General features: G+C 35.3%; 1 protein-coding gene and 1 long non-coding RNA gene across 2 annotated transcripts in view; one reads left to right on the top strand and one right to left on the bottom strand.

The window, feature by feature from the left end:
* Positions 1 to 1,486: 1,486 nt before the first annotated feature.
* Positions 1,487 to 23,510, top strand: part of LOC145676178 (uncharacterized) — a 40,701-nt gene continuing 18,677 nt past the window's right edge. The window contains exon 1 of the mRNA XM_081747084.1: positions 1,487 to 1,633. Within this exon, the coding sequence (XP_081603210.1) occupies positions 1,614 to 1,633 (20 nt within the window). The 5' untranslated portion in view covers positions 1,487 to 1,613. The remainder of the gene's footprint in view (positions 1,634 to 23,510) is intronic.
* LOC145676179 (uncharacterized) lies at positions 13,809 to 23,441 on the bottom strand. The gene is made up of 3 exons (XR_014129313.1): positions 21,717 to 23,441; positions 16,458 to 16,626; positions 13,809 to 14,505 (listed from the first exon to the last, which is right to left on the bottom strand). It is a non-coding gene; the product is annotated as an uncharacterized LOC145676179 (long non-coding RNA).

Consider the following 23,510-nt stretch of genomic DNA (forward strand, 5'->3'; position numbering starts at 1 on the left):
AAATTCAAATCTAGTTAGAATTCAAATTTAAAGATATCACACTACTGGTGATCGAAGTGGCCAAAATTTTGAAATGGCCCTCCTTTCTCAACTTGAAAGGTACAAAATTTTTGATGGTACAAAAATTTACGGAAATCGAATAAAATTCTGAGCTAATTAAAATTCGAATTTGAAGATGTCGTATTACAGGTGATCGAAGTGCACAAATTTTGAAATGCCCCCCCCCCCCCCGTTCATTAGAATGCAATGGAACAAAATTTTTTCTTGGGTGGACAAAATGGACGTAAATTGGTCAAAATTCTGAGCAAGTTAAATTTCGAATTTGAAAGCGTCACACTAGGTGATCGAAGTGGCCGAAATTTTGAAATGGCTCTCTTTTGTTAATTTGAATAGTACATTTTTTTTTCTTAGGTGGAGAAAAATTGACAAAAATTGGACAAACATGTCGCACTACAACTAAATGGTCCAGAAAAATCTTCTAGAAGTTATCTTTTGAAACAATGGATTGAAGTTGAGAGACGTTAACAATTTTGCAAAGTGTATGCTAAACAAATAATATTTTCAAAGTAAGTAAGCTAGTTTTCAGAAGAGGTAATTTTTATTTTGTTCGACAGCAAAAGCTCAAACTTCAGCAGCACTTTTTTTTTTTTTTTTTTTTTGCCTTCTTATATTTTCACAGCAGTTTCAAGTCTGGTAAGGAGTTTATACAGCAATGAAACAACCCAGATGTGTGTGTACGTGTTTTCATATTCGACAGAGTTCATTCCAAAGAAAACGTTGAAAAATGTATTTCAGAAAGAAAGAAACAACCCTTATTAAAATTAGCTCTAATTTGATTAAAATATTTGCTTTACAAAATCTAAAACTTGTCACAGCAGTTACTTTCCGAGATAAGTTCTTAAGTTTTTCTGTAAGGAGTTTATGAGAGCATTTAAGTATAAGCTTGTGTTGCTTTGATACGTACCTCGGTTTCTCTAAAGGGAACTTTCCTACTAACAAGTAACACTTCCGAAGTGTAACACTCTTATTTTGATAAAATTTGGCAGGTAGATACTACACATGAAATAAACGAATATGTGTTTTTTTTTCTGCGGAAATCGCTTTTAAAACCCAAAATTTTGAAAGCTTATGACCGAAATGCAAGAACAAGTAAACCGAAGTGAATGAAATTGTGCACAGATATTACAGACGGAAAATGAGGGAATACGGGTTACGTATATTCCCGGAGAAAACGGTTGGGTGGGACACGGACCCCTTGAGACATTTCTCTTAAGTTCAAGAAAGAAAAAAAAATCAAGAACTTGAAAACTCTCGATCAGCTGATTAGTTAAATAAACTTGTATATGGAAACATTGGCTCTGTAGGTCAATGTCAGGGTTCCGATATTCGTTTGTTCGAAGTGATTAAAACGCCATCTATCTTTTGTAATCTACTCGTACTTATTGCGTTTCCATTAGATTGGAATATGAGGTAAGCAGAGATAGGAGCCTAGAAATTGTGTCCGTTAAATTGATAAATAGTTAAATGTGATTTCGGTATAGTGATTGGATATTAGTGCTCCTATACGGAAGGTAGCCGGAATAATATTGTAAATTTATGTAAGTGCCATTGATATGCAGCTCGTCAGGAAATTGTAAGTACTAAATTTTAATCTATTTTTTTTCTTTCCATTTCGGCCCAACTGTTACAACTTTTTGGTGAGTGGTATGTCTTTTGTCACTAGATTAATGTATAAATTATTTTTGGGGATTAAATTCAATTTGTGTAAATATTTGATATATCAAACCTTTCAAAGTATAACCAGTAAATTTAATTTGGAATATAAAATTAGTGGAATGCGAATGTATGAAAATTTCCGGACTACCATTTAAAAAGGGAAAGGGTTCTAGTTAATATTGAGCAATGTTGTTTTGTGTTAGCACAGTTATATTGTTATTGTTGAATTTACATATATATTGAAGAAATTATATAATAAATTGTTCGAGTTGAAGTAGATTTATAATTTCCAAGAAAAAGGATTACTTGCCCAATCTATTCCGCATTAAGGGGAAGCCTAAAATGCCCTTTCATAGGTAGTGGATTACTTGGTAACAAGACTGCCGCTACACCCTCCAAACCTTTGATCACGAAATAGCAAAAGTATTAGTAACAGTATGTCAGATGTGTGTAAACGACATGAAGAATTGCAACGAAACTTTGTTTATGTACAATACGCAAAAAATAAACTAATAATTTTTTTTTCTGCGGAAAAACTGTTTTAGGAGAGCAAAAGCTCCCACCCAAAGTTTTGAAAGTTGACGCCCGAAAGACAAAAATAAGTGAACCGAAGTAAACGAAATTATACACATATTGTAGACACAATATGAGGAAATACATGTTTCGTATTTTCCTGAAAAGAAAAAAAAAACTGTTGAGTGGCGGAAGGAGTGCACCGAAGCAAATTAAATTGTATGTAGATATTGGATATGTAAAATGTGGCCATTCGTGTTTCACAAGTGCCTCTATCCGATTTCTTCAAATTTGGCAGACCAATTACAAGCACAAACAGTATATCGTATTTTATAGTATTTCAGGAGGCACCTTTAACTCTTACAATGTTTTTCCGCATAAACAAAAACAGGTATCGATTTATTTCCAGTTTGCTGTTGATATGCCAAATTTGATGCAAAACGGATAGGGACACTAGAGAAATACGAAAGGCCTTATTTTATATAGGGTCTATGTAATATCTACACATAATTTCATTTTCTTTGGTCCACTCCTTCCTGCGCTATTACGGTAATATTTACTATTTTTCGGATGGGCCCTAGGCTCCAATATCTGTGCACAATGTTATTCAATTCGGTGCACTTCTCCTTGCCTTTTGGGCCCCAAGTTTCAAAATTTTGGGTGGTGGCTTTTGCCCCATAAATCCTTTTTTCCGCAGAAAATTAAAAAAAAGTATTCGTTTATTTTTTGCGTATTGTCCCTACACAATGTGTCGTTCCAATTCTTCATGTCCTTTAAGCACTTTTGACATACTGTTATTAGCACTTTTGATACTTCACGATCAAAATTTTGGAGGAGTCTGTGTCCCACCTAAACTGTTTTCTTTTTTCTTTTCAGGAAAAGAAGAAACCCATATTCCCTCATTTCATGTCTACAATATCTGTGCACAATTTCATTCACTTCGCTTCACTTCCTCTGGCCTTTCGGGCCTCACATTTCAAAAGTTTGGATGGGGGCTTTTGCCCCCATCTCCTAAAGCCGTTTTTTTAAATAAAATTTAAAAAAAACGTATTCGTTTATTTTTTGACTATTGTACATACACAAAGTTCGTTGTAATTCTTCACGTCCTTTACACACATCTGACATACTGTTACTAGCACTTTTGATATTTCGTGATAAAAGCTTCGGAGGGGTCGGTACGCCACCTAACCGTTTCTTCCAGCAAAATACGAAACACGTATTCCCTTATTTTATGTCTACAATATGTGTGTACAATTTTGTTGACTTCGGTTCACTTCTTTTTTGCCGTTCGGGCGTCCACTTTTAAAATTTTTGGTAGGGATTTTCCCCCTAAAACCGTTTTTCCGCAGAAAATTAAAAAAAACACGTATTCGTTTATTTCATGTGCAGTATCTACCTGCCAAATTTTATCAAAATCGGAATGTTACACTTCGGAAGTGTTATTTGTAAGTATTCTGTTATGTCTTCGAGAACTTTATCTTCTTCCCATTCATGCTCCGTGTCTCGCTGAAATCACTTTATTCCATTTAAAGTATCAATATTATACAGTGTAAATTATTGCTGTTTGAAACAGAGAATGTTACGGTAGAATAAAATATTCTAGGGTTTACATATAATTGGATACAAAAAGTAATTTCAAGTGAATTTATTTTCTTTTAAACAAGAACATAAAGTTTTTGAATACAGCCTTTTAATACAGTAACAATTGCCTTCAACAGACCCCTTATTAAACGGAAATTTATTTTAATTGGAGATATTTTACAGTCCCATGAAGTTAAAGCTAAAAAAAATATTTTAAATTCTCTTGATTAGGCGGAACCTGTGTTGAGAACAATGAATGTTAAAATACATTTTTACGGAATTTTTCAAGTTCCGGAATGCAGCGTTTAGAAAACTTTTAGACATTCTGTGAGAGGTTAGGTATATGAACTACGTTATTTGTAAAGGTCTTCGTTTACTTATTACTCTACACATTTAACCTTTAGTCCACTGCCATGTAAGGCCCTAGATACGGTGCGAGTTTTTGAACGAAGTGCAATTTACATAGTTATTTTCAAATACCAATAACTCGTTCTCTAGCTGATCTAGAGACATGGAACAATTAGGGCAATATACACAATAGATCAAAAGGGATCCAGTAGTACAAAGAGGAGCGCTGAGAAGGGCATAGCATCTACTTTTTGTCTTGGCCTTTGAAACCGTATGTAGGCTTTTTTTTTTCACTGTAAGTTTTATGTGTATTAATTCGTAGCATAAATAAATGCTGTAATTGAATACGGTAGGCCTATGTACATTCTATATATGTCCATTGTATGTATGTGCCTTGTTTAGTTTTTAAGCACAGATCTATCTCCGTTAACTCTAGAACATTTAAGGGAAATTTTTGCGTTTCCTGTTCAATTTTATTAGGCGGGTTTCATTATATGGTTTTAAGCCAAAAATGTTTATTTATTCCTCTGAGTATATTTATTTTTATTCTCAGATACTTGGCGCATTCTTTTTTATTTGCATACTATATATATATATATATATATATATATATATATATATATATATATATATAGGGGTCTATATAAAAGGAGATGTTTTTTAATTTCACATACGGTACTGGCTGTGAACTGTTTTTAACTAGAAGAAACAAAATGTGTTCAAGTGGCCTTGTACGCTTGCAGAGCTGAAAACATTACAAGTGACTTTTCGTTTATCAATACTAATTTCTGTTCTATTTCAAAGATCATAACGAGATTACAAGAGCGATAATTAGGACTTTGTAGTGCATTTGAGCTGTTTGATTCAATAACGAAACAGAAGCCACCAAGACCAATCGGACAAGCATTTCTTTGAAACTCACATTCAATAGACGCGAAAAATCTATGCATAAAATTCTTGTTTAATGTAAATAAAGTGTTCCTGGGAACAACGTCGCACGAATTCCAGATTTACAATTTTGATTCCAGATTTCCAGATTTACAATTCCGGAAACTACACAGTTGTGTATTGTAGCATGAATGCATCATAGTTATACACCAAGTATATGTATTTCAAGTAATACAATTTTTTTCTCTGAAGATAATGAAATTCCTCATTTAACTTTAGCTTTTGATTTGTGCATATTTACAATTTTTAGTGCATATCTGCATATTTTCAGTGCATGTTTTCGTGATTTTTAGCGCATATTTGCATGCATAATTTGCCGTTTTTTAGTGCATATCGGTCCGAAGTCTAGTTATCATACAGTCCGTTACTCCCGTATACAAGGAATGCGTGACGTGTGCCTTTTGGTACATATACCGCTACTTGCGATACGAGTACCCACTAAAAATTTCGCTGTCCATGGCCCACCGGGAAATTTCTTAATTTTACCGCCTGGCCAGTACGCTCCTGGCACAAGGGTAAGAAAAGCCGATAAAAAAGAAGAAGAGGAAAGAAAGAAATGAGAAGTAAAAAGAGCACACACAAACACATACACGTCCAAGTGGAGTGTCTTGTTCGACGACGGTAAGCACGGCTCTCCATGGAAATTAGGAACGTCTCTCAAGGAGGAAGGAGGTGAGTCAAAGATCGACACAGAAGAGCAGTCGCGAACACGCACACAATTTTATGTACTCGACATATGATTTATGTGAACAAAAGGTGTAGAAGTGGGTGACTCATCAAAGCACAGGGCAACTGCTATAGGTATGAACGTTTTATTTGAAGAGAATAATACATGTAACACAAAAACAAGGACTAACAAATGATTTTTCAAAGTATCCATCCTAAAAGAGGAATACAGAGAGGTTTAAATTTTCCCCCTAAAAGTTAAGGCGAACGTCGTTACTTCACTTACAGAAAATAACTGTGGCGTCCACCAATTCCTTAAAAGAAATTATAATGGGCAAGTATAGGCATGGGTACGGCGTGACGTCATGCATCCCCTACATTTTCAGATTCGCTGTTACCCCTGCCAAAGAATAGTGTATCTCCAAATACTTGCCGTTAGAAAAATGAAGCTTGATTAAATAAATCTAAATTCGAAATGAGAAGGGTCTCGATACATGTATCCTTAAGTATATAGCAGTGTAGTATGTAACATATATATATATATATATATATATATATATATATATATATATATATATATATATATATAGGAACTGTACCAAAAGTGGGCCCCCATTTTGTTTTTTCCATATATCTAAGAAAGTATCAATCAGAAAAAAATGCTATTCAGGCTGAAAATAATATGATATGTAATTGTTTTGCTTGTTTCTTCCCATCACAATCAAGGCAAAAATGGGTTGAGAAAAAATGGATTTTCATATGGACTGCATTTTCGGCATTCGAAAAAACTGTTCCAAAACCGGGCCCCTTTAAATTTAGATAAATTACCCAAAGCGAAAACCTGTATTACTTTAAATGAGTTACGTATTTAAGCTAAAAACAACATCCTAAACACTGGGGATTGAATTAAAATGAAATATGAATGTTTAAAAGACATTATTAGAAGAAATTGAAACAAATTCCGAAAAGTAAAGAACACATTAAAATTGAACTTAAAACTTAAATATTCCACATTCTAGTGACCAAAATGCAATCTGAAAATATTTTTCTTAACTCCAGCACAACCTTTCAAATAGATTAAACTTATAAACTGAAAATGTCTAAACTTAAATATTCCACATTTTACTGGCGGAAATAGCAAATCAAAATGTCTTTTTTATTTCTTTTTTAAACTCCAGAACAATCTTTCATATAGACTAAACTTGAAGACTGAAACTTTCAAAACTGAAATATTCAATATTCTACTGGTAGAAATAAGAAATCTAAACATCTCTCTTTCTCCAACCTACTTATCCTAAAAAAAAAAAAAAAAAAAAAAAAAAATCCTCAAACTTCAGAACCAAAAATTCCAAATTAAACGTGATAAATGAAATGTTTCACAAAGTTAAGATTGCTAATACTGGCAAAAGTCACAAATATAAATGACTTTGCCAGTCTCCTCACAATCTACATGGGCCCACTAAGAGCACATGACACAATGGACCCACAGTTCAACTCTCGTATAACTCGAAAAATTTTCAGTGCAGAACATGCATGTGGCATCGTCATCCGTGGACGATGTTTTCCCAGGTGGAACGTTTAAAGTTGAGAATATTGTTGATGCTTCCTTATATCAGAGATTGAGCCACAATCAGAATCGTCTTCCTTGGCTCTTCCTCTCACCTTCAGCTGTCTTTTACTTTCCTGGATCATAGGATCTTGATAATGACTTAACACTGCCATGCCCTCGACCACGATATTGTGTTATTAGTTTCAGCTTTGTTTTGGGCATTTTGGTCCTCTTTAAAATTGTAGATAAATTGCACGAATTATGAGAATTTGGTATGAAACATATCTTTTACTTTTGCACAACATAGTAGGGGCTCGCTTTAGGATTGACAAGGGGGCCCACTTTACGACCATACATGTTTTTACTTTCGCTGCAAATAATTTGTCAATCCTACGTCTAAATTACTAGCTAATTACATAGAACATACCTCTTATCATTAAGATTAAATAAATACATAGTTGGCTCACTTATCTCTTTACTAACTATGGAAAACAATGCTTGCTCGTCGGAGCTTCAAAACTTTCCACTGCATGAAAACTCGTCAGATGTTGATTGCAGAACAAAGGATTAACTGATCAACACAGGAACTAGCGCTGCATGCAAAGTAACGTTAAACTACAATTCAGCTTATTTCTAGCATTCTACGCCAATACCCGGAGCAGCAATTGAGGGGGCCCGCTTTATGGACCCGGGCCCGGGTTTGGTACAGTTCCTCTATATATATATATATGAAATAAATTTGTATGTCTTAACATGTACTCTAAAGAACTGATGACCGTTAGAAAACAAATGAGGGTTTGCATATGTATACCTGCTGTGGGTGACCATGCAACTATCATAAAATGGACACTTATATTATATAAGTTTCTGAACATAAATTCTCTTTTTACTAGTGTTCGGCAGAACAAGAGTTCATGTTTCATGGAGCATAATCGAATGCATAGGTATGTGATAATCTGATAATTACAGTAGAAACAGGAAGATTGTTTAAATTTTTTATTTACATTATTGATAATTGCGGTTGTCATTATAACTAAGAATGATATTTCTAGGAAGTGTTGGTTATTGGCGTACTTCGATATTTGTTGTCTCTCGTTGTACCTGTATTGCAAGTAATCGACGTTGAGAGTCACGATGATAGTTACAAGTAAAAAAAGAAAAAAAACTTGGTATTAGAGTCCCAATTTCGTCACAAATTTAGGGATAGTAACATGTCTGTGTGGTATTACTCCAAAGTTTACATCATTATGAAATCAGCGACGTACAAAAAGTAAATCTACGTAAATTAGGACAATACAAAGAAGTTTATGAAGTTAATTACTTTATATTTCATAACGATAAATGTTACTAAAAAAATCTACTCCTTCATTCCAGCTTACTGCATGTCACTTAAACTTGGAAAAAATATAGGAAATAAAGTATTTTTGAAGTTCATATGGTGCAAGTAAAGTATCTGCAAGCACATCTCAATGGGTCAACAGATCTGTAAAAACCATTTGTGTGAAGAGAATTTAAAGGATTATCGCAAATTTTACATAGGTTTTGGTATGCATGTGTCAAAAAATCATTCCAAATCGGTTTATCGTACAACTTGATAACGTAAGATAATTTGGACACGAACGATCAGAAAAAAGGGGGGTATTTTTTAAGTTATTATTGTTTCTTTTCCTTTTCCCCAATTTAAACAACTATGTACTAGTTCTTTTTATCCTCATACCTAAGTAGAAAAAACATCCCGAGGCATGGATATGTATTTTATTTTTCATTTTTTTCTTTTTTGGAAAATTATGCTAGACCCATACACTAATTTAATATAAACTAACCTAACAAAAACGAACCGGACCTAACCCAAACTAACCTAACCTACCCTAAACTAACCTAATGTGAACAGAAATTAGCACAATTGTAACATCTTTTAGAGAAAAGAGCTATAGCCCTTCTGCTAAGCATAGGCCGAAAAAAAATTCAAAACATGTGAAATTAACTTTTTTTTTGAAGACTTTACTTCGAAAACGTGGTAACATATCACGTATGATCATGTAGATGCTTCCAAAAGACTGAAATGATCATAATACCATTTACGTATAACAATTGTTATTTCAAACCGTTTTAGAGCTACAAACCATAAGGGTAGTGATTGTTATATTGCTTAAAATGACGTAGTTGTATTAAATTTTTATAATGATTGTTGCTTTCCTTTGCATCTATAGCATTACCATAATAGTTTTTTGTGGTTTTAAATTACAACAAATCGCAGTTTTACATTATTGTAAGCAGTGTTCCCCACTTAAATAAATTGCTACATATTATTCTAAATATAGAAAAATAGTACAAATAACGTAGGTAAACTGCAAAATATTTTCAAATTACTCGTAAATTGTTTTAGGATGCAAAAATGTTTTCAAAAGTCGACGTTTGTCATAGTTTTTGGGTTACTTGTAATATTAATGTCAAAGTTTTCGTTCCAGTAATAAATGTTAATGTAAATTGTTACTTAAATGAAATATAACTGTTACCTTTTCAGTAACACAAGTTGTTCCGCCTATGTATTAAGTCTGGTGTATGCTTTAGATTAAAACCGGGCTTAACAAAAAGTTCTAATTATGCTAGGGCGGCTAAAAGGAACGTGGAGTTACTAATGATAGCGAAATCTGAAGCACGTGTCGGTCGTTCTTCTGTACCCACACAGGGATTCGAACTCGGTACCACGCAAACCAAAGTCTGGAGTACTAGCCGCTAGACCAAATGGGGGGTACTTAACATTGTGTTGATTTAAATCATTTAGTCATTGTTACCATATCCGAAGATCAAAAAGTAGTGTGTCTATGCTCCATAAGTAGCGAATTTGAAGTAGCCCTATTTGCAGACCACATGTGTAGAAATGAAAAGGTACATGACATCAGGGATGAGCAGGAGGTAGGTCCTGCGGGTCCAAACTCTATCCTCCCTTGAAATCCCGACATTTCTGTAAATTTTACCTAATTTTATGGGCGATTTTACAAATTTTAATACACTTTGTCTTCATATTGAATTTGAACTACCCCGAAAAGTTTTGGACCACCTCCCTCGAAATAAATTTCTGCTTACGTCTCTGCATGATATCATTGAAATTCTATGGTTAATCAAAGCAGAATAAAAAATATTTCATTTTTAAATTGTTTTATACTTCTCATAAACGACTGCGAACAGTTGTATGAAGAGTGAAATAAGATTTACGAAAGGAAACAAATTATTGCTTTGTCCTATTTAGTTGAGTAACAATAACACTTTGGCCCCCAAAGCTGATTTCGTCGCCAACGAGGGGAGACATTTTTCTAGCATACAAACATATAGGTTTGCAGTATCAATGACAATTTATTTAAATTATAGCACTAAATTTTTCAAATTCTTTCGTATTATCCGTTATTCAATTCTGAGAGTAGAAATTTTGTAAACCGGACTAGTTTTCCGAGGCCTTTATGGGTGAGGATGCCTGAGCACTGTCCCAGTTGCTCCTGCCTAGTTACGACACTAGATGTATGCTTATATACGGTACTGTATTACGATATTATAAACTTGTATAAGAAACTAAATATACTTAAAATGAGACGCGAACTATGCGAAACATCGGACTTTGAATCTAACTTACTAGGTAATCCAACCTGAGACCATTTATAGCAAACACAAGAGTCGTAGCTCACACCACAAGGTTCAGGAACTTCGGGTTAGAAAGTGTCAATAAAGTACGTAGATGTGAGCGGTAAATAAGCATTTGATCAATTTGAAACAAAATTTATTGTAGTAAAAATGAATCCTAGTTTTTAAGATAATGAATATTATATTCTGTTTTTAAAATGACAGTCCAAGCAGAATATATTGGATAATAAACAAGAAGTAGTAAAACTTAAATTTCGGGATAATTTAATAAATTCGTGCTGCTACGTGATGCGTTATCCGTTAGGATGAATTGAACAATTTTGATTCGAAGGAAGGACATAAAGTACTGTATAATACTGGAGTTAATTAAATATAGTTTAAAGGCAGTACTTTGGCTATACCCAAGCGGCACACCGACGTCGAAAAGACGTGGTTTTTTTGGTGTAAAAGACCGTAAAATACACCGAACATGACGTGATTTACACGTCTTTTCCCACGTGGAAATGTCCGGGAATATGACGTGATTTTTATGACGTCTTTTACACGTCATAGAATATGACGTGATTTCTATGACGTCTTTTACACGTCATAGAAATGACGTGTAAATCACGTCTTTTTTACGTGATTTTCACGTGTAAATCACGTCTTTTTCACACCTTTGATGTGAGTTGGGGGGGGGGCGTTCTCGAAATGAGGCGGCGAGAAGCAAAGGGGTGTAAGTGACATTTGCAATAAAGTATGGATGTCTCAAAAATGGATTCTGCACAGCTAAATATACAAACTGGATGGTGAAGCTCGTCGCAGTCCAATAGAAAGTCTACCCATGAATGCTCTACGCCGAACTTCATTATACAGTTTGTATATTTTGCTGTGCAGAATCCATTTTAGATACATACATACTCTATTGAAAATGTCACTTACACCCCTTTGCTTCTCGCTGCCTCAAATGTCATGGAAGTCTGACAGGATTGTTCAGTTCCAAATGTCAAAACCATTAGAAATTGATGTGCATCCGCAGTTTTGACATTAGGAATTTCAATCCCATGTACTACCTCGATTATTCGCCACACTTTTGAGGCTATTTATCAGCCCCTATTCAACCGTTTTGCACCAAAGTTAGAGGTTAGGCCACTAGGGCTACCTAGTTTTGGCCCCGTAAATTTTGAAATAGATCGGTTGAATAGTGGTTGAAACAAATAACCCTGAAACTGTGTCGGATAATCGAGATTCTACTATACATAGATTGAGATTCCTAATGTCAACACTGGATACACATCAATTTATGATTATTTGGACATATGGAACTGAATATTAATAATAATAATAATATCTACTCTAAAACACACAGCTTACAACACATTTTTTAAAAAAAATGATAAAAAAGAAAATGTCATACTTTTTCTTTCTTCTTAACTGCGTTTTTTTTTTTTTTTTTTTTTTTGACAGTTCTGAACTGATCTCTGGCCGCAACACTTTTCTTGGGTTAAATAAAAAGTCTACAAATAACAACTGGACAACGTTTAATATAAGGAAAAACAATAATGAAAATAAATTTAGCCTCGTGGCTGCTGCTTGATTTTTCACCATTGTGTTGTAATTTGCATAATAATTTACAAGCTCCTATACCAGATAAGTAAGACCACTGGGTTATTGTAATAAATAACAGATCAGGATAGACCCTAAGAACCCTAGATCTTGCCACAGCGAAATGCATCACCACTCTCTTTCGGAAGCACACATTGGGGAACGTCAAAGTATTGTGGTCTATTTGATTGGTCAGTACCAAGATTTTGGAAATTTCGGTTCTCCGAAGGTTCGTATTATCTATGGATTGGGGATTTCCATATCCAATTGACCACCTCTAGTGTTGTTGATTTCTATTTTTTTAGTATTTGGATACTAGCCTATTGAATAGTACATATTCGCCTCTTAATGTGTGGTATATTTACCTACACATTAAGAAACGAATATACAATAGCTGTCAAGGAATTATTATATACCTAATGCAACAGGAAAGAAACGGCAGTGCTTGCTCCACGAAAGGATAAATTTAAAGCCATACATTAAAAAGAAAACCGAGACGCATTGGATCGACTTGAAAAACAAAACAAAAAAAAAAACCTCGAATGTAAGACTCACCCTTGGCGAAAAAAAAAACCTACATAACTTAAGAATGAGAAAAGACTAATAAACATGGTAAAAACAAAGAATGAAATGGAAAAATAAAGGAACATTGTACTTACAGTCCTAAGAAAATGAAATGAAATGAATTTTTTTAGTTTTACGTCCCACGCTTATACCGGTTAGGCTAAAGGAAACGGTGATAATGAGAAATGAATGAAATGGTGGAATGGAGAAAGTGGGAGGAAACGGGAGAACCCCGAGAAAACCCACGCACACGGTGTTTGTCCACTACAAAGTTCACTTGGAGGGGGCTGGGATCGAACCCGGAACCCCAAGCAAAAGAGGTGAACGCTCTACCACTGAGCCACCGCGGCCCTTAGTACTAAGAAGAATCCACTCATTTCGTCACTGGAATTTATTCATGTGCATTTCCTAGTACCTTCTTCTTAATGAAATTACGGTACAACACGTGCTTCCATAAATTTTATAGCTATCCATTATTACGCTAGTATGCGCACACATACACACAAACACAACCACCCACATCCAACACACACTCACACACACAAGAACAATGGGTTTTATTGACAGTGCAAAATTTAGGACTAAACTTTTATAACTCCAATTTAATACACCTTTATTTTGAGGTGAAAAATCGAAAAAGAAAGTACATCTTAATTAATCTCTGAGGGATGAAAGCGAAAACACATAACCATTAATTTGAATTCTACATTTATTAGTTATAGTACAATGTGCACGTTTTGTCGTATAAAATAATATTCATACTGTTTGTAATGCAACAAGAAACACTGATTGTCTATATTATTTGTAATACAAACAAGAAATATGTAGACAATGCAAATCTGTTGGTTACAATCTAAAACTTACAGAGATCTTTTAATAATATAAAATAAAAAGAATAAAATTTTCCTATAAATTTCGTATGAAGGAAAACACCTTTCATAGTTATTGAAAGTACAGAAATACAGCATAATATCAAAAAAGCCTCACGTGCTTAAGTAGGTTAAAAATGGGGACTGCGGTAAGTATCCCACTTCTTTATCTATTATACCAGTAGCAGTTTCTTCCATCTTTTAGTTTTCGAAAAAGATGCCTTTACATTGATTTCCAACAAAGCGAGGAGGAACAGGTCAACATGTTTCAAGCATGCCGAATCCTTTTCATCCTCAAACAACAAGGCAGATGGAAGTGAATATCTTTCTACTAACGTTTTGAAGATTTGTGGCAATTGTTCATTTGAAGATCTTTATTTTTACTCACGAATGATAAGTGTCTTTAAGGCTAGTTTGCACAACGTGAACTTTGCTCTTTTTTCCGCGGGAGTTAAATTTCATCGCCAGCTCTTTGGAAACCAAGCATCAGAGAAAGGTCCCTTTTCCTCCCAACGATGACAAATAGGAACACTGAAACAGAAAAAAAAATCATGAACAATCATAGTGCAATTTTTCAGGTGCGGAGAAAATTAAAAAAAAAAAATAATTACAATACGTCATGTGCAACTACAATCAATACGCAATAAAACGATTAGTTACTGCACTCGCTTGCATGAAGTCACTTATTCTCAAAAATCCACTTTTAACGGCCTTCCATACAGCGAAATTAAACTACCATTAATTTTAGTTATTCTGTAATAGCTTAACTTTTGATTTTATTGCAGCTGTTAACTCTGATTGTTCAGGAGGATCAAACAAGTTGGGGGATATAAAACTTTATATATACAGATACATGACAAATAATTCTGAAACACTCATAGAAGCCTACATTACGTATGTTCTCATAATATAAAATGCCACTCTAAGACCAACTTTAGGATGTGAGCTAAAAGTGACGATCAAGTATATTGATACGATATTACAACTGATGAAAAAAAAACTTTGAGTTTTACGTCCTACAGTTATGTCGGCTAGGCTAAAGGAGATGGTGATGATGAAGACTGAATGAAATGGTGGAATAAGAAAGTGGGAGAACCTCGAGTAAACCCACGCACACTGTGTTTGTCCACCAGAAAGTTCACTTTGCGGGGACTGGGATCATAACTGATGCAGACTTATGCAGTAAGAATAGTTTTTATGGTATGAAAAAAGGAACTTTCTAATAATAAAATAATATAGCTACTCATTTATCAAACACAACTAGACAACGATAGAAATTACATGTATTATCTTTCACTACTGCTATGTAACCCCCAAAATGAAGTCAAAATTCCGCATTTACATATCGTGACAGAACTGCGCTATCGGATGCAGCAATCTGACAAGCTGTACACAGGTGGAACTAACCAGAAAAGGTATCCTTCTACTGTGATAAGAAATTTTATCCTGATTGGATACGATTTGGTAAGTTAAATTTATGATGCAAGACGAAACATATATTAGCATTTCAAAATATTAAAAAAAAAATAAAGTGAAAATTACAAACAAAATGGTGTATAACTTATGTATTCCGAAAAATAAAAAAATGTGAGCAAACGCCCCCTCACTTGTTACTGGAGTATTTTTAAAAAATAAGACTTCTAGAACCAGAATTCCGTCACAAGCAGTAAAGTGAAAATCGTCACATTATTTGTTCTGAGCAGGGTTAGAAGTTGCGGCAGTTATTATTATTATTATTATTATTATTATTATTATTATTATTATTAATAATAATAATAATAATAATAATAATAATATTAATAATAATAATAATAATAATAATAATAATAATAATAATAATAATAATAAAAATAAAACTTCTCTTTGATGAAAATTATATTTTACCCCTCTGTTGAGAAAAATATTTTCGGGAGTAGTACTTTTACCCATTCAAAAAAAAAAAAAAAGCGCGAACACTATAACATGTGATACATTCCATAGCTTTGCTTATATATAAATAAGTCAAATAAAATAATTGCTGAAGGAATAAAAATTAATAAACAAGGAAATCTTTAAAAATCTAAAATAATAAATAAATAAATAAATAGAGTGTATCTGAAGAAGACGAGGGTAGTTGCTGAAACAGTTACATTTAAATAAAATTGGCGCAGCTGTGGCTCGGTGATAGAGCGTTCATCTCTGGTGCCTGGGACCCCTGGTTCGAGCCCAGCTCACTTCAAGCGGCTTTTCTTGGAGTTCTCCAATTTTTTCCCACATTCTTCATTCCACCATTTAATTCACTTCTCATCATCCCCGACTCCCTTAGCCTCAGTGCCTGATCGTGGAACGTTAAATTGAATATTTCGTTTACATAAAAGTATTGCCTTGTTCAACAATTATTTTATTTTAGTTAAGTACTAATAAAATATTACTACTTTCTTTCTTTTCTTCTTACTCGGCATTTTCTTACATGGGTATTATAAAATAACATGTCAAAAACTCACCTGTCGCAATTTTGGTATGTATGTCATCCTCCACAGTGATATTTCTAGAGCAGCTCGACGAGCAGAAAAGGGTCAGAGTTACGGCTTTCAAGTTCAGTTAAGAAAGATTCCGTGCTAGGTGGTCTGCTGTTGATCAATTCATCATTTGTAGGAGCATTGGCCACACGCTCTGGAAAGTGGGAGTACATGCAAGGCTTATTTTGGCAAATAACATGTATTTACAACTAGGCTTATTACAACGACTAAATACATTTAAGATGAAATGAAGCAGTTTAATTTCATGTAAACAGTAAAGTGAGTTTTTACTGCATTTTGCATTAAAAAAAAAACTGAGAGCTTATAGAGGAAAATGAGTTGACAGGAAAATATCAGCCATAAATTTAACATGCTTTCTGTTCTGCATATTTTCAGCGTAAAGGACGGTGTGAAGAAGAGTCTGAAATCGTCTCAACCTCGGTGCAGGAATGGTCACTTCTTAAATGGAAAGATACGTAAAATAAATATTGACAAACTTGTGGACAGATAAATTTTATGGATTATTGTCTGCCCGTTGTTAACAAGAACCAGGGATCGGAAAATCTTTGAGTTTTACGTCCCACATTATGCCGATTAGGCTAAAGGAGACGGTGATGAGTAATGGATGAAATGGTGGAATAAAGAAAGTGGGAGGAAACGGGAGAACCCCGAGAAAACCCACGCACACGGTGTTTGTCCACCACAAAGTTCACTTGGCGGGGATGGGATCGAACCCGGGACCCCAAGCACCAGAGGTGAACGCTCTACCACTGAGCCACCGCGGCCCCATAAGAAGCAGGGATCGGATTTGAGAACGGAGTGAGAGCGTAAAATATCGCATCTTGAACACAAAGAACACAAATGACTACCTGCGTTTTCGAACGCGGACATTTTTTGACCAAAAACACCAAGACAAGTAATTTCTTGCTATATATTGCTTCATTTAAATTCTGCAACGTGTAAAAAAAAATATAAATATATATCTTACATTTATAATACAAGCTTGAAAAAATCAAGAGCTCCAATTCTGGGGTAGGTTTTATTTTTTTAAAAATAAAAAATATCCTACTCTGGGAGGGGCAGCAAAAATGTAAGCCCCGAAGCAATGAGGTATGTTTTTTTTTTTACTGATGGGGATGCAGTGCCTGTGGTAGAGCGTTCACTTCTAGTGCGTGGGGTCCCTGGTTCGATCCCAGCTCGTGCCAAGTGGGCTTTGTGGTGGACAAACACCATGTGCCTGAGTTTTCTCGATATTCTCCCGTTTTCGCCCACTTTCTTCATACCACCATTTTTCACATTTCATTATCACCATCTTCCTTAGGCTCGGTGCCTTTCCTAGGGCGTGAAACTAAATATTTAATTTCATTTCTTTTTAATGATGAGGAATGGTGTTCTACCTGAAAGCAGGTTTTTGACCCAAAGAGACTTCCATTCTTAATGCGCAGCCCCCAACCACGGTCCCTTAATAAGACATTTGGTTTCCTTTGAATCGTTTCACGATTAGCAGTGGAAATCATAATAATCATATATAGTCATGTAAGGATACTTAATTGAGCTGGAATATATTTTTTTGAACTTCAGTGGCAACATTGATAAGTATCCATCATCACATGCTGGCACTGGAGTAAGTACTGTAATCTAAAATGCGAGGTAGCTGTCTACTCAATTAATAAACAAAATATTCGAACAGTCAAAAACCCGTTACATTATTATGATTTCCACACCGAATTCTGTAGCACAGTTACGGTAGCCAAGTGTCTTGTGAGGGTGTGTAGGGCGATGCTTGCAGTTTGAGAGTGCTCTCAACTGGAGTAATATCCTCCCACTGATTATACACATATACAAGGGGGGCACTACTTTAGCCAACGGGTCTACCAAATATTCATCGATTTTGTGGATTTTTTCACTAAATTTAAGACAGTAGTGCTACAAAAGGCTAAACAAAACATAACTGAGTGAGCGAAGGGGTTAGAACTTCCATAGGGCTCGTTGTTTCTAACTCTGAAGTCATACACGATTGGCATTGCAACAATTGCCGAGGGTCATTTCCCAAAGGGGTTCACTCGAGCAGTCGGTTCTACCTAACAGGAAATTCATAAGTAACATACGATGTGAAACATATTTTTGTGAAGGAATGAAAGTGTGAATGTAAGTAATTAATGTCAGTACACAGCAAATTGAAATGAATTTTGGGCATTACTCGGGCAGACGGTTCTACCAAATTTTGACATATTTCTTACAGTTTCATATCAGGTTAGAACAATGCATTTCTTTTAGCAGAGCATTAACTAAATCAGAAGCTCCATTAGTGCTTGCAGATTGACTTCAGGCCTCAGTACAAATACAGCGTGGACGTAATGCGTAAGAATTTCAGTGAATAAAACATGAACCAATTTATATCAACTCCCCACTAAAAAGCAGGAATAATATATAACCGAGTCCGGGTAGGAGCACAGCAACAGGGTCCGAGCGGCAGCGACGGGATGCGTCCGTAGGGAACAGGCGCGTCAGCGACGGGGAATATACGTCTAAACGAGAATAGTGGAACACCACACTTACATATACAATACTTTCACTGATCACTTAAAATTCAATTCAATATGCTGTACACTAACAGTAATTACTTATATTCACACTCTCATTCCTTCATGAAAAATGTTTCTTATAATATTTTACCTATAAATTTTCTATTTGGTAGAACCGTCTGCTCGAGTGAAGCCGCATTTTGAGTGATAGTGAAAGCATTGTAAACGTAAGTGTGCTTTTCCACTATTCTTCTTTACGCGTATAGTCCCCGTCGCTGACGTGCCTGTTCCCTAGGAACGCACCCCCTCGTTGCCGCTCGGGCCCTCTTGCTGTGCTCCTGCACTGATTCCAATAGAATGCATTTGTGCTTTTTAGTGGGCACCTAGCAAAAGTTGTTTCGTGTTTTATGCACTGTACTTAATATGCCACGCGTCGGGAAGGTTCTAGAACACAAGTCCCCTCATATAGGTTAACTGCTAGATTGGTTCTTTTCTGTACCAAAGTTTTACATTTAATTCACATGTATTGTTGAACGAGCGTCGGCGAGTGAAGGCGGGTTAGAGCCCCGCACGGCACGTTCTTTTCTGTCTTTGTTACAATTAAGTGGGAAGGGGGACCTGTGTTCTAGAACCTTGCCCCATCCGTCTACTCTATATTTATACTAACCCCCGTGAAGGCAATCTGCAAGTAGTAATGGAGCTCCTCATTTAGTGCATATTCTGCTATAGGAAATACAATGCTCTAACCTAACCTGAAAATGTAAGAAATGTATCAAAATTTAGTAGAACCGTATGTTCCAGTAACGCCTCCAAAAGCATACATTTACTGTCATCTCGTTGTTTCCTTGTATTTAGCAATCTTTCGCCTTGGCAAATAGTACCACAATGCGTGCAGTTTTTATTATACGGATCCATAGTATAAGTAGTAGTAGTAGGAACGGGTTAGAAGAAGCCCCGCGGAGGTTGGTTGGTCCTGTTCTCGACATGAAATAGGCAAACTTTTCGTACATTTTACAATCTATGGATCTGTATAGTAAAACTGCACCACAGAATGACATACTTTCCCATGCATACTCACTCCCATATACGGTGTACTGAGAATAATAAAACATACATTATCATTTTACTACCTTCACTATTAATATTTTATATAGTATTCTACCTAAAATATTTAATTTGATACAGGCGTCTGCAAATGTTAACCTAATGGAGGTATCCTCGTTCTTTCTACGGCATTTTAATACACTGTAATAAGAAACCATAGGCAACGCTGTATGAGGAGCTAATCTTCAATTACAATTACAATACTCAATCTGCTGAATTTTACACAGAATACACCTAGATAGGAATAGGATAGGAATTATACTTACTTGTCTTAAAGCTGGCCTTTATCACAGGTGCCTTTAACAAAACACATTATGTATATTCACTCATAATACCATCAAAACACGATTCTGCAAATGGCTCACGATTCCCAGAATGCACTGCTCGCAGTTACAGTCGGGGAACGTCCGCGCTTTTTAGCACCTAAAAAAGACGTCTCTTTTTGGTGATGTTCGACACGTGATTCTTTGTACCATTCTGGCACGTGATAAACACGTACAATTTAGGTCATGTTTGACACGTCATTTTTGTTACCATTTTGGTACGTGATAAAGACGTTCCAAATTTTCAAAAGACGTCATTTTGAATTCGAACCCCAAAAAAAGACGTGTTTATGAGGTGACTGTGCTACTTGGGTACGAGACAAAGTCTACTGCTGAAAGTGAAATATGGGTTATTAATAGGGTTTTATGCCCGGTATGATGTACATGCTGATGATTGAACATGAAATACACGCATGAAAGGCATTAACGCTTGCAAATTAGCTATGAAGACGCACATCGTACCATAATTCTAAGTCAAAAATGAAGGCAAAAAAGAAGCGGAAATGACAGACTGTACAATAATACACTTCGAGACTTTCGAGACAAGAGAGACTTGGTCCTCGAGATCGAAACCGACATCGACACAAGCATCTATTAACAGAGTCGAGACTGAGACCGAGAGGGCGGTTTTTGATTCGAGACGATATTCTGACCGAGACCGCTATTTATCAAACGAAACTGTACAAAGTCTAGTCTCGTCTCGTCTAGATACCATCCATATGGGACACTATTGGGCCCACATGAAAAATAAGTTTTGTGGCTGGAGTGTAAGATGGTATCATCTAGTGTTACTCATTGAACTAAATGCATTGTGGGATATGCAATAGTATTCTGTATCTACTCCTACAAACTAAAGTACCTACGTTACTTACATTTTTTCTACATCAAAACTACGTTAACTGCATTCGTCTACAAATCAGTAAATGGTGGAATACGCCCTTCTTCCAATGAATCATGCAATTATCTATAAAATGTTAGTTACAGATATGATAAGAGAACGTATTGAAGGCAAAAGTAAGGAATAATACGACGACTTTTTTTCGCTCTCGTCAAATGGGGTTTGTAGTAAAGAAGCACCATATTCGTGGACTTTTTCGCGGTTTTTCCGTAAAATCTGGTTCTTAATCACATCATTTTGTTCATGATCATAATCAATGTATCTTAGCCTAGAAGATTAATCGAAATGAAGAAGAAATTAACACATTTTAATGCTAATTGTAACATGCTAATTGTAACTGCAGCAGTAAGGTTATCTGAAGGTGCATTATAGTAATGAGAACTCGTAGTCTTACCTTAAGAAAATTATTGGTGCCCACCATAATTAATAATGATTTATTAGCTGGTGGATCTTCCTTCATTAGTTTTAATACAGCGCCTGATGTCGCTCCACTTTGGCATAACCCAACTCGTCGGTCACCACTTGCTGTGAAAGAAATACATGTTTAATTTAAATAATAATCCTTAAAAAATATATTTTATTTGTCAATTATTGAAAACGAACATAATTCTATTTCGATATTTCTAAATTAGGATGATTTTTAGAAGAGACACTTTTCATGATGGTAATAACTTTAACATCTATTACTAAATTCAAATTCTTCGCCAAATGTATCATTAATGATATTATAATACGCACATAGTTAAAAATTTATGAAGCAGTAAACTACAGACGCACGCTATAAGGGGAATGGTGTTCGATACTCGTTTATTCCAGCTCGAGAAGACCAACTAATAGTAATATTGGGATTCGAACCTTGGATCTCTATAAAATCTCCTTTACATCATCATTCAAATGCACAAATTAATAAAGTGACGTAAAAGACTGGCAATAAACAAGTGTCTTCACTCCTCCACGGTCTTAGAATTCGAGCGTAGCACTAACTAGGGACATTTGCCGTTTACCCACCGTCGCTGCTGCGTCAGCTTCAAGGTATACCAGTTAATACCTGTAAAAGAATACAAGGTGGGGTGGCCATTTGAAATTTACGCCAGATGGATAGTGGGAAATGAAAGTAATATTTGTTCTCCACTGTTTAGAAGTACCTTACCTGTTGATAAACACTTTGTGCCACATGCACTTTAACTTACACATATGAAGCGCTAAAAGAAAATAGGACTTATTAAACACATTTGGTTAGCACCATCATCATTTATAGAAATGATAACAAGAATTTCACATTTGCACTATATTATCATTCAGATTTCACTGTACGTGTTACATATGATTCAAAACAATAACATTTGTAAGTTATGAATAATATTATACTTAAACGAAAAGATGGCCCAATCACTACGATGTACGGACCGATACGCAAACGAAATAATACGCGAAATTTCGACCGAACGAAAATAATGAATCGGTTGGTGGCTACGCGGTTTACTGCCGACACTTCACTTCATCATTATATAAAGATAAGGTGATTTGATGTCTTCATGGTACGGCTCACAGTGACACTCCTCTCTGCGTTTGTTCATTCAAAAGTCGACCATGAATATGAGATGAAAATGCATCCCTTACACAACAGATTTACAAACTACTAATTTTGGTAGTGATGCCATTAGAAATATTCCGTGAAACTTATAAAATAACTTAAGATCACATGATATGTAAACTATACTAAATGCTTCACTTTATGTCAGCGTTTCCCATGTTCGAGAGCTGATGTTTTTGCGTTTGTCTTCCTTTGAAGGTGATGACGCTCTCTTCTCTTCTTCGCGCGACACACCGTTGCCAGTTCACAGCGCAAGAATATACTGACAAAACTAAAATATAGTTCGTACAGAGCATTGAGTTCTTGCATTATTATAATGTTAATAATATATAATGAATGGTTCATAAGTTGATAAAAATCACATTAAAAACACTGATTGTTCGAATAAGTTGTACAATCGACGATTATTGATAGACCTTTCATTGTCACGTAAAAATCTGTCATCGTCATGAGGACTTGTGCGTGGGCGTTTCTCTCGAGGGTAGCAAAATTTTTCTTCTTAATATGGACTGACGGGAGGAAGTAAGACTGTCTGGAAAAGTGAGGTACCATTTGGGTGAGAAATTCCTGAGCATTGTTCTCCTTCAACTGTTG

The sequence above is a fragment of the Thermobia domestica genome, chromosome 18 (genome assembly GCF_964235325.1).
Source record: "Thermobia domestica chromosome 18, izTheDome1.hap1.1, whole genome shotgun sequence".
NCBI classification, from domain to species: domain Eukaryota; kingdom Metazoa; phylum Arthropoda; class Insecta; order Zygentoma; family Lepismatidae; genus Thermobia; species Thermobia domestica.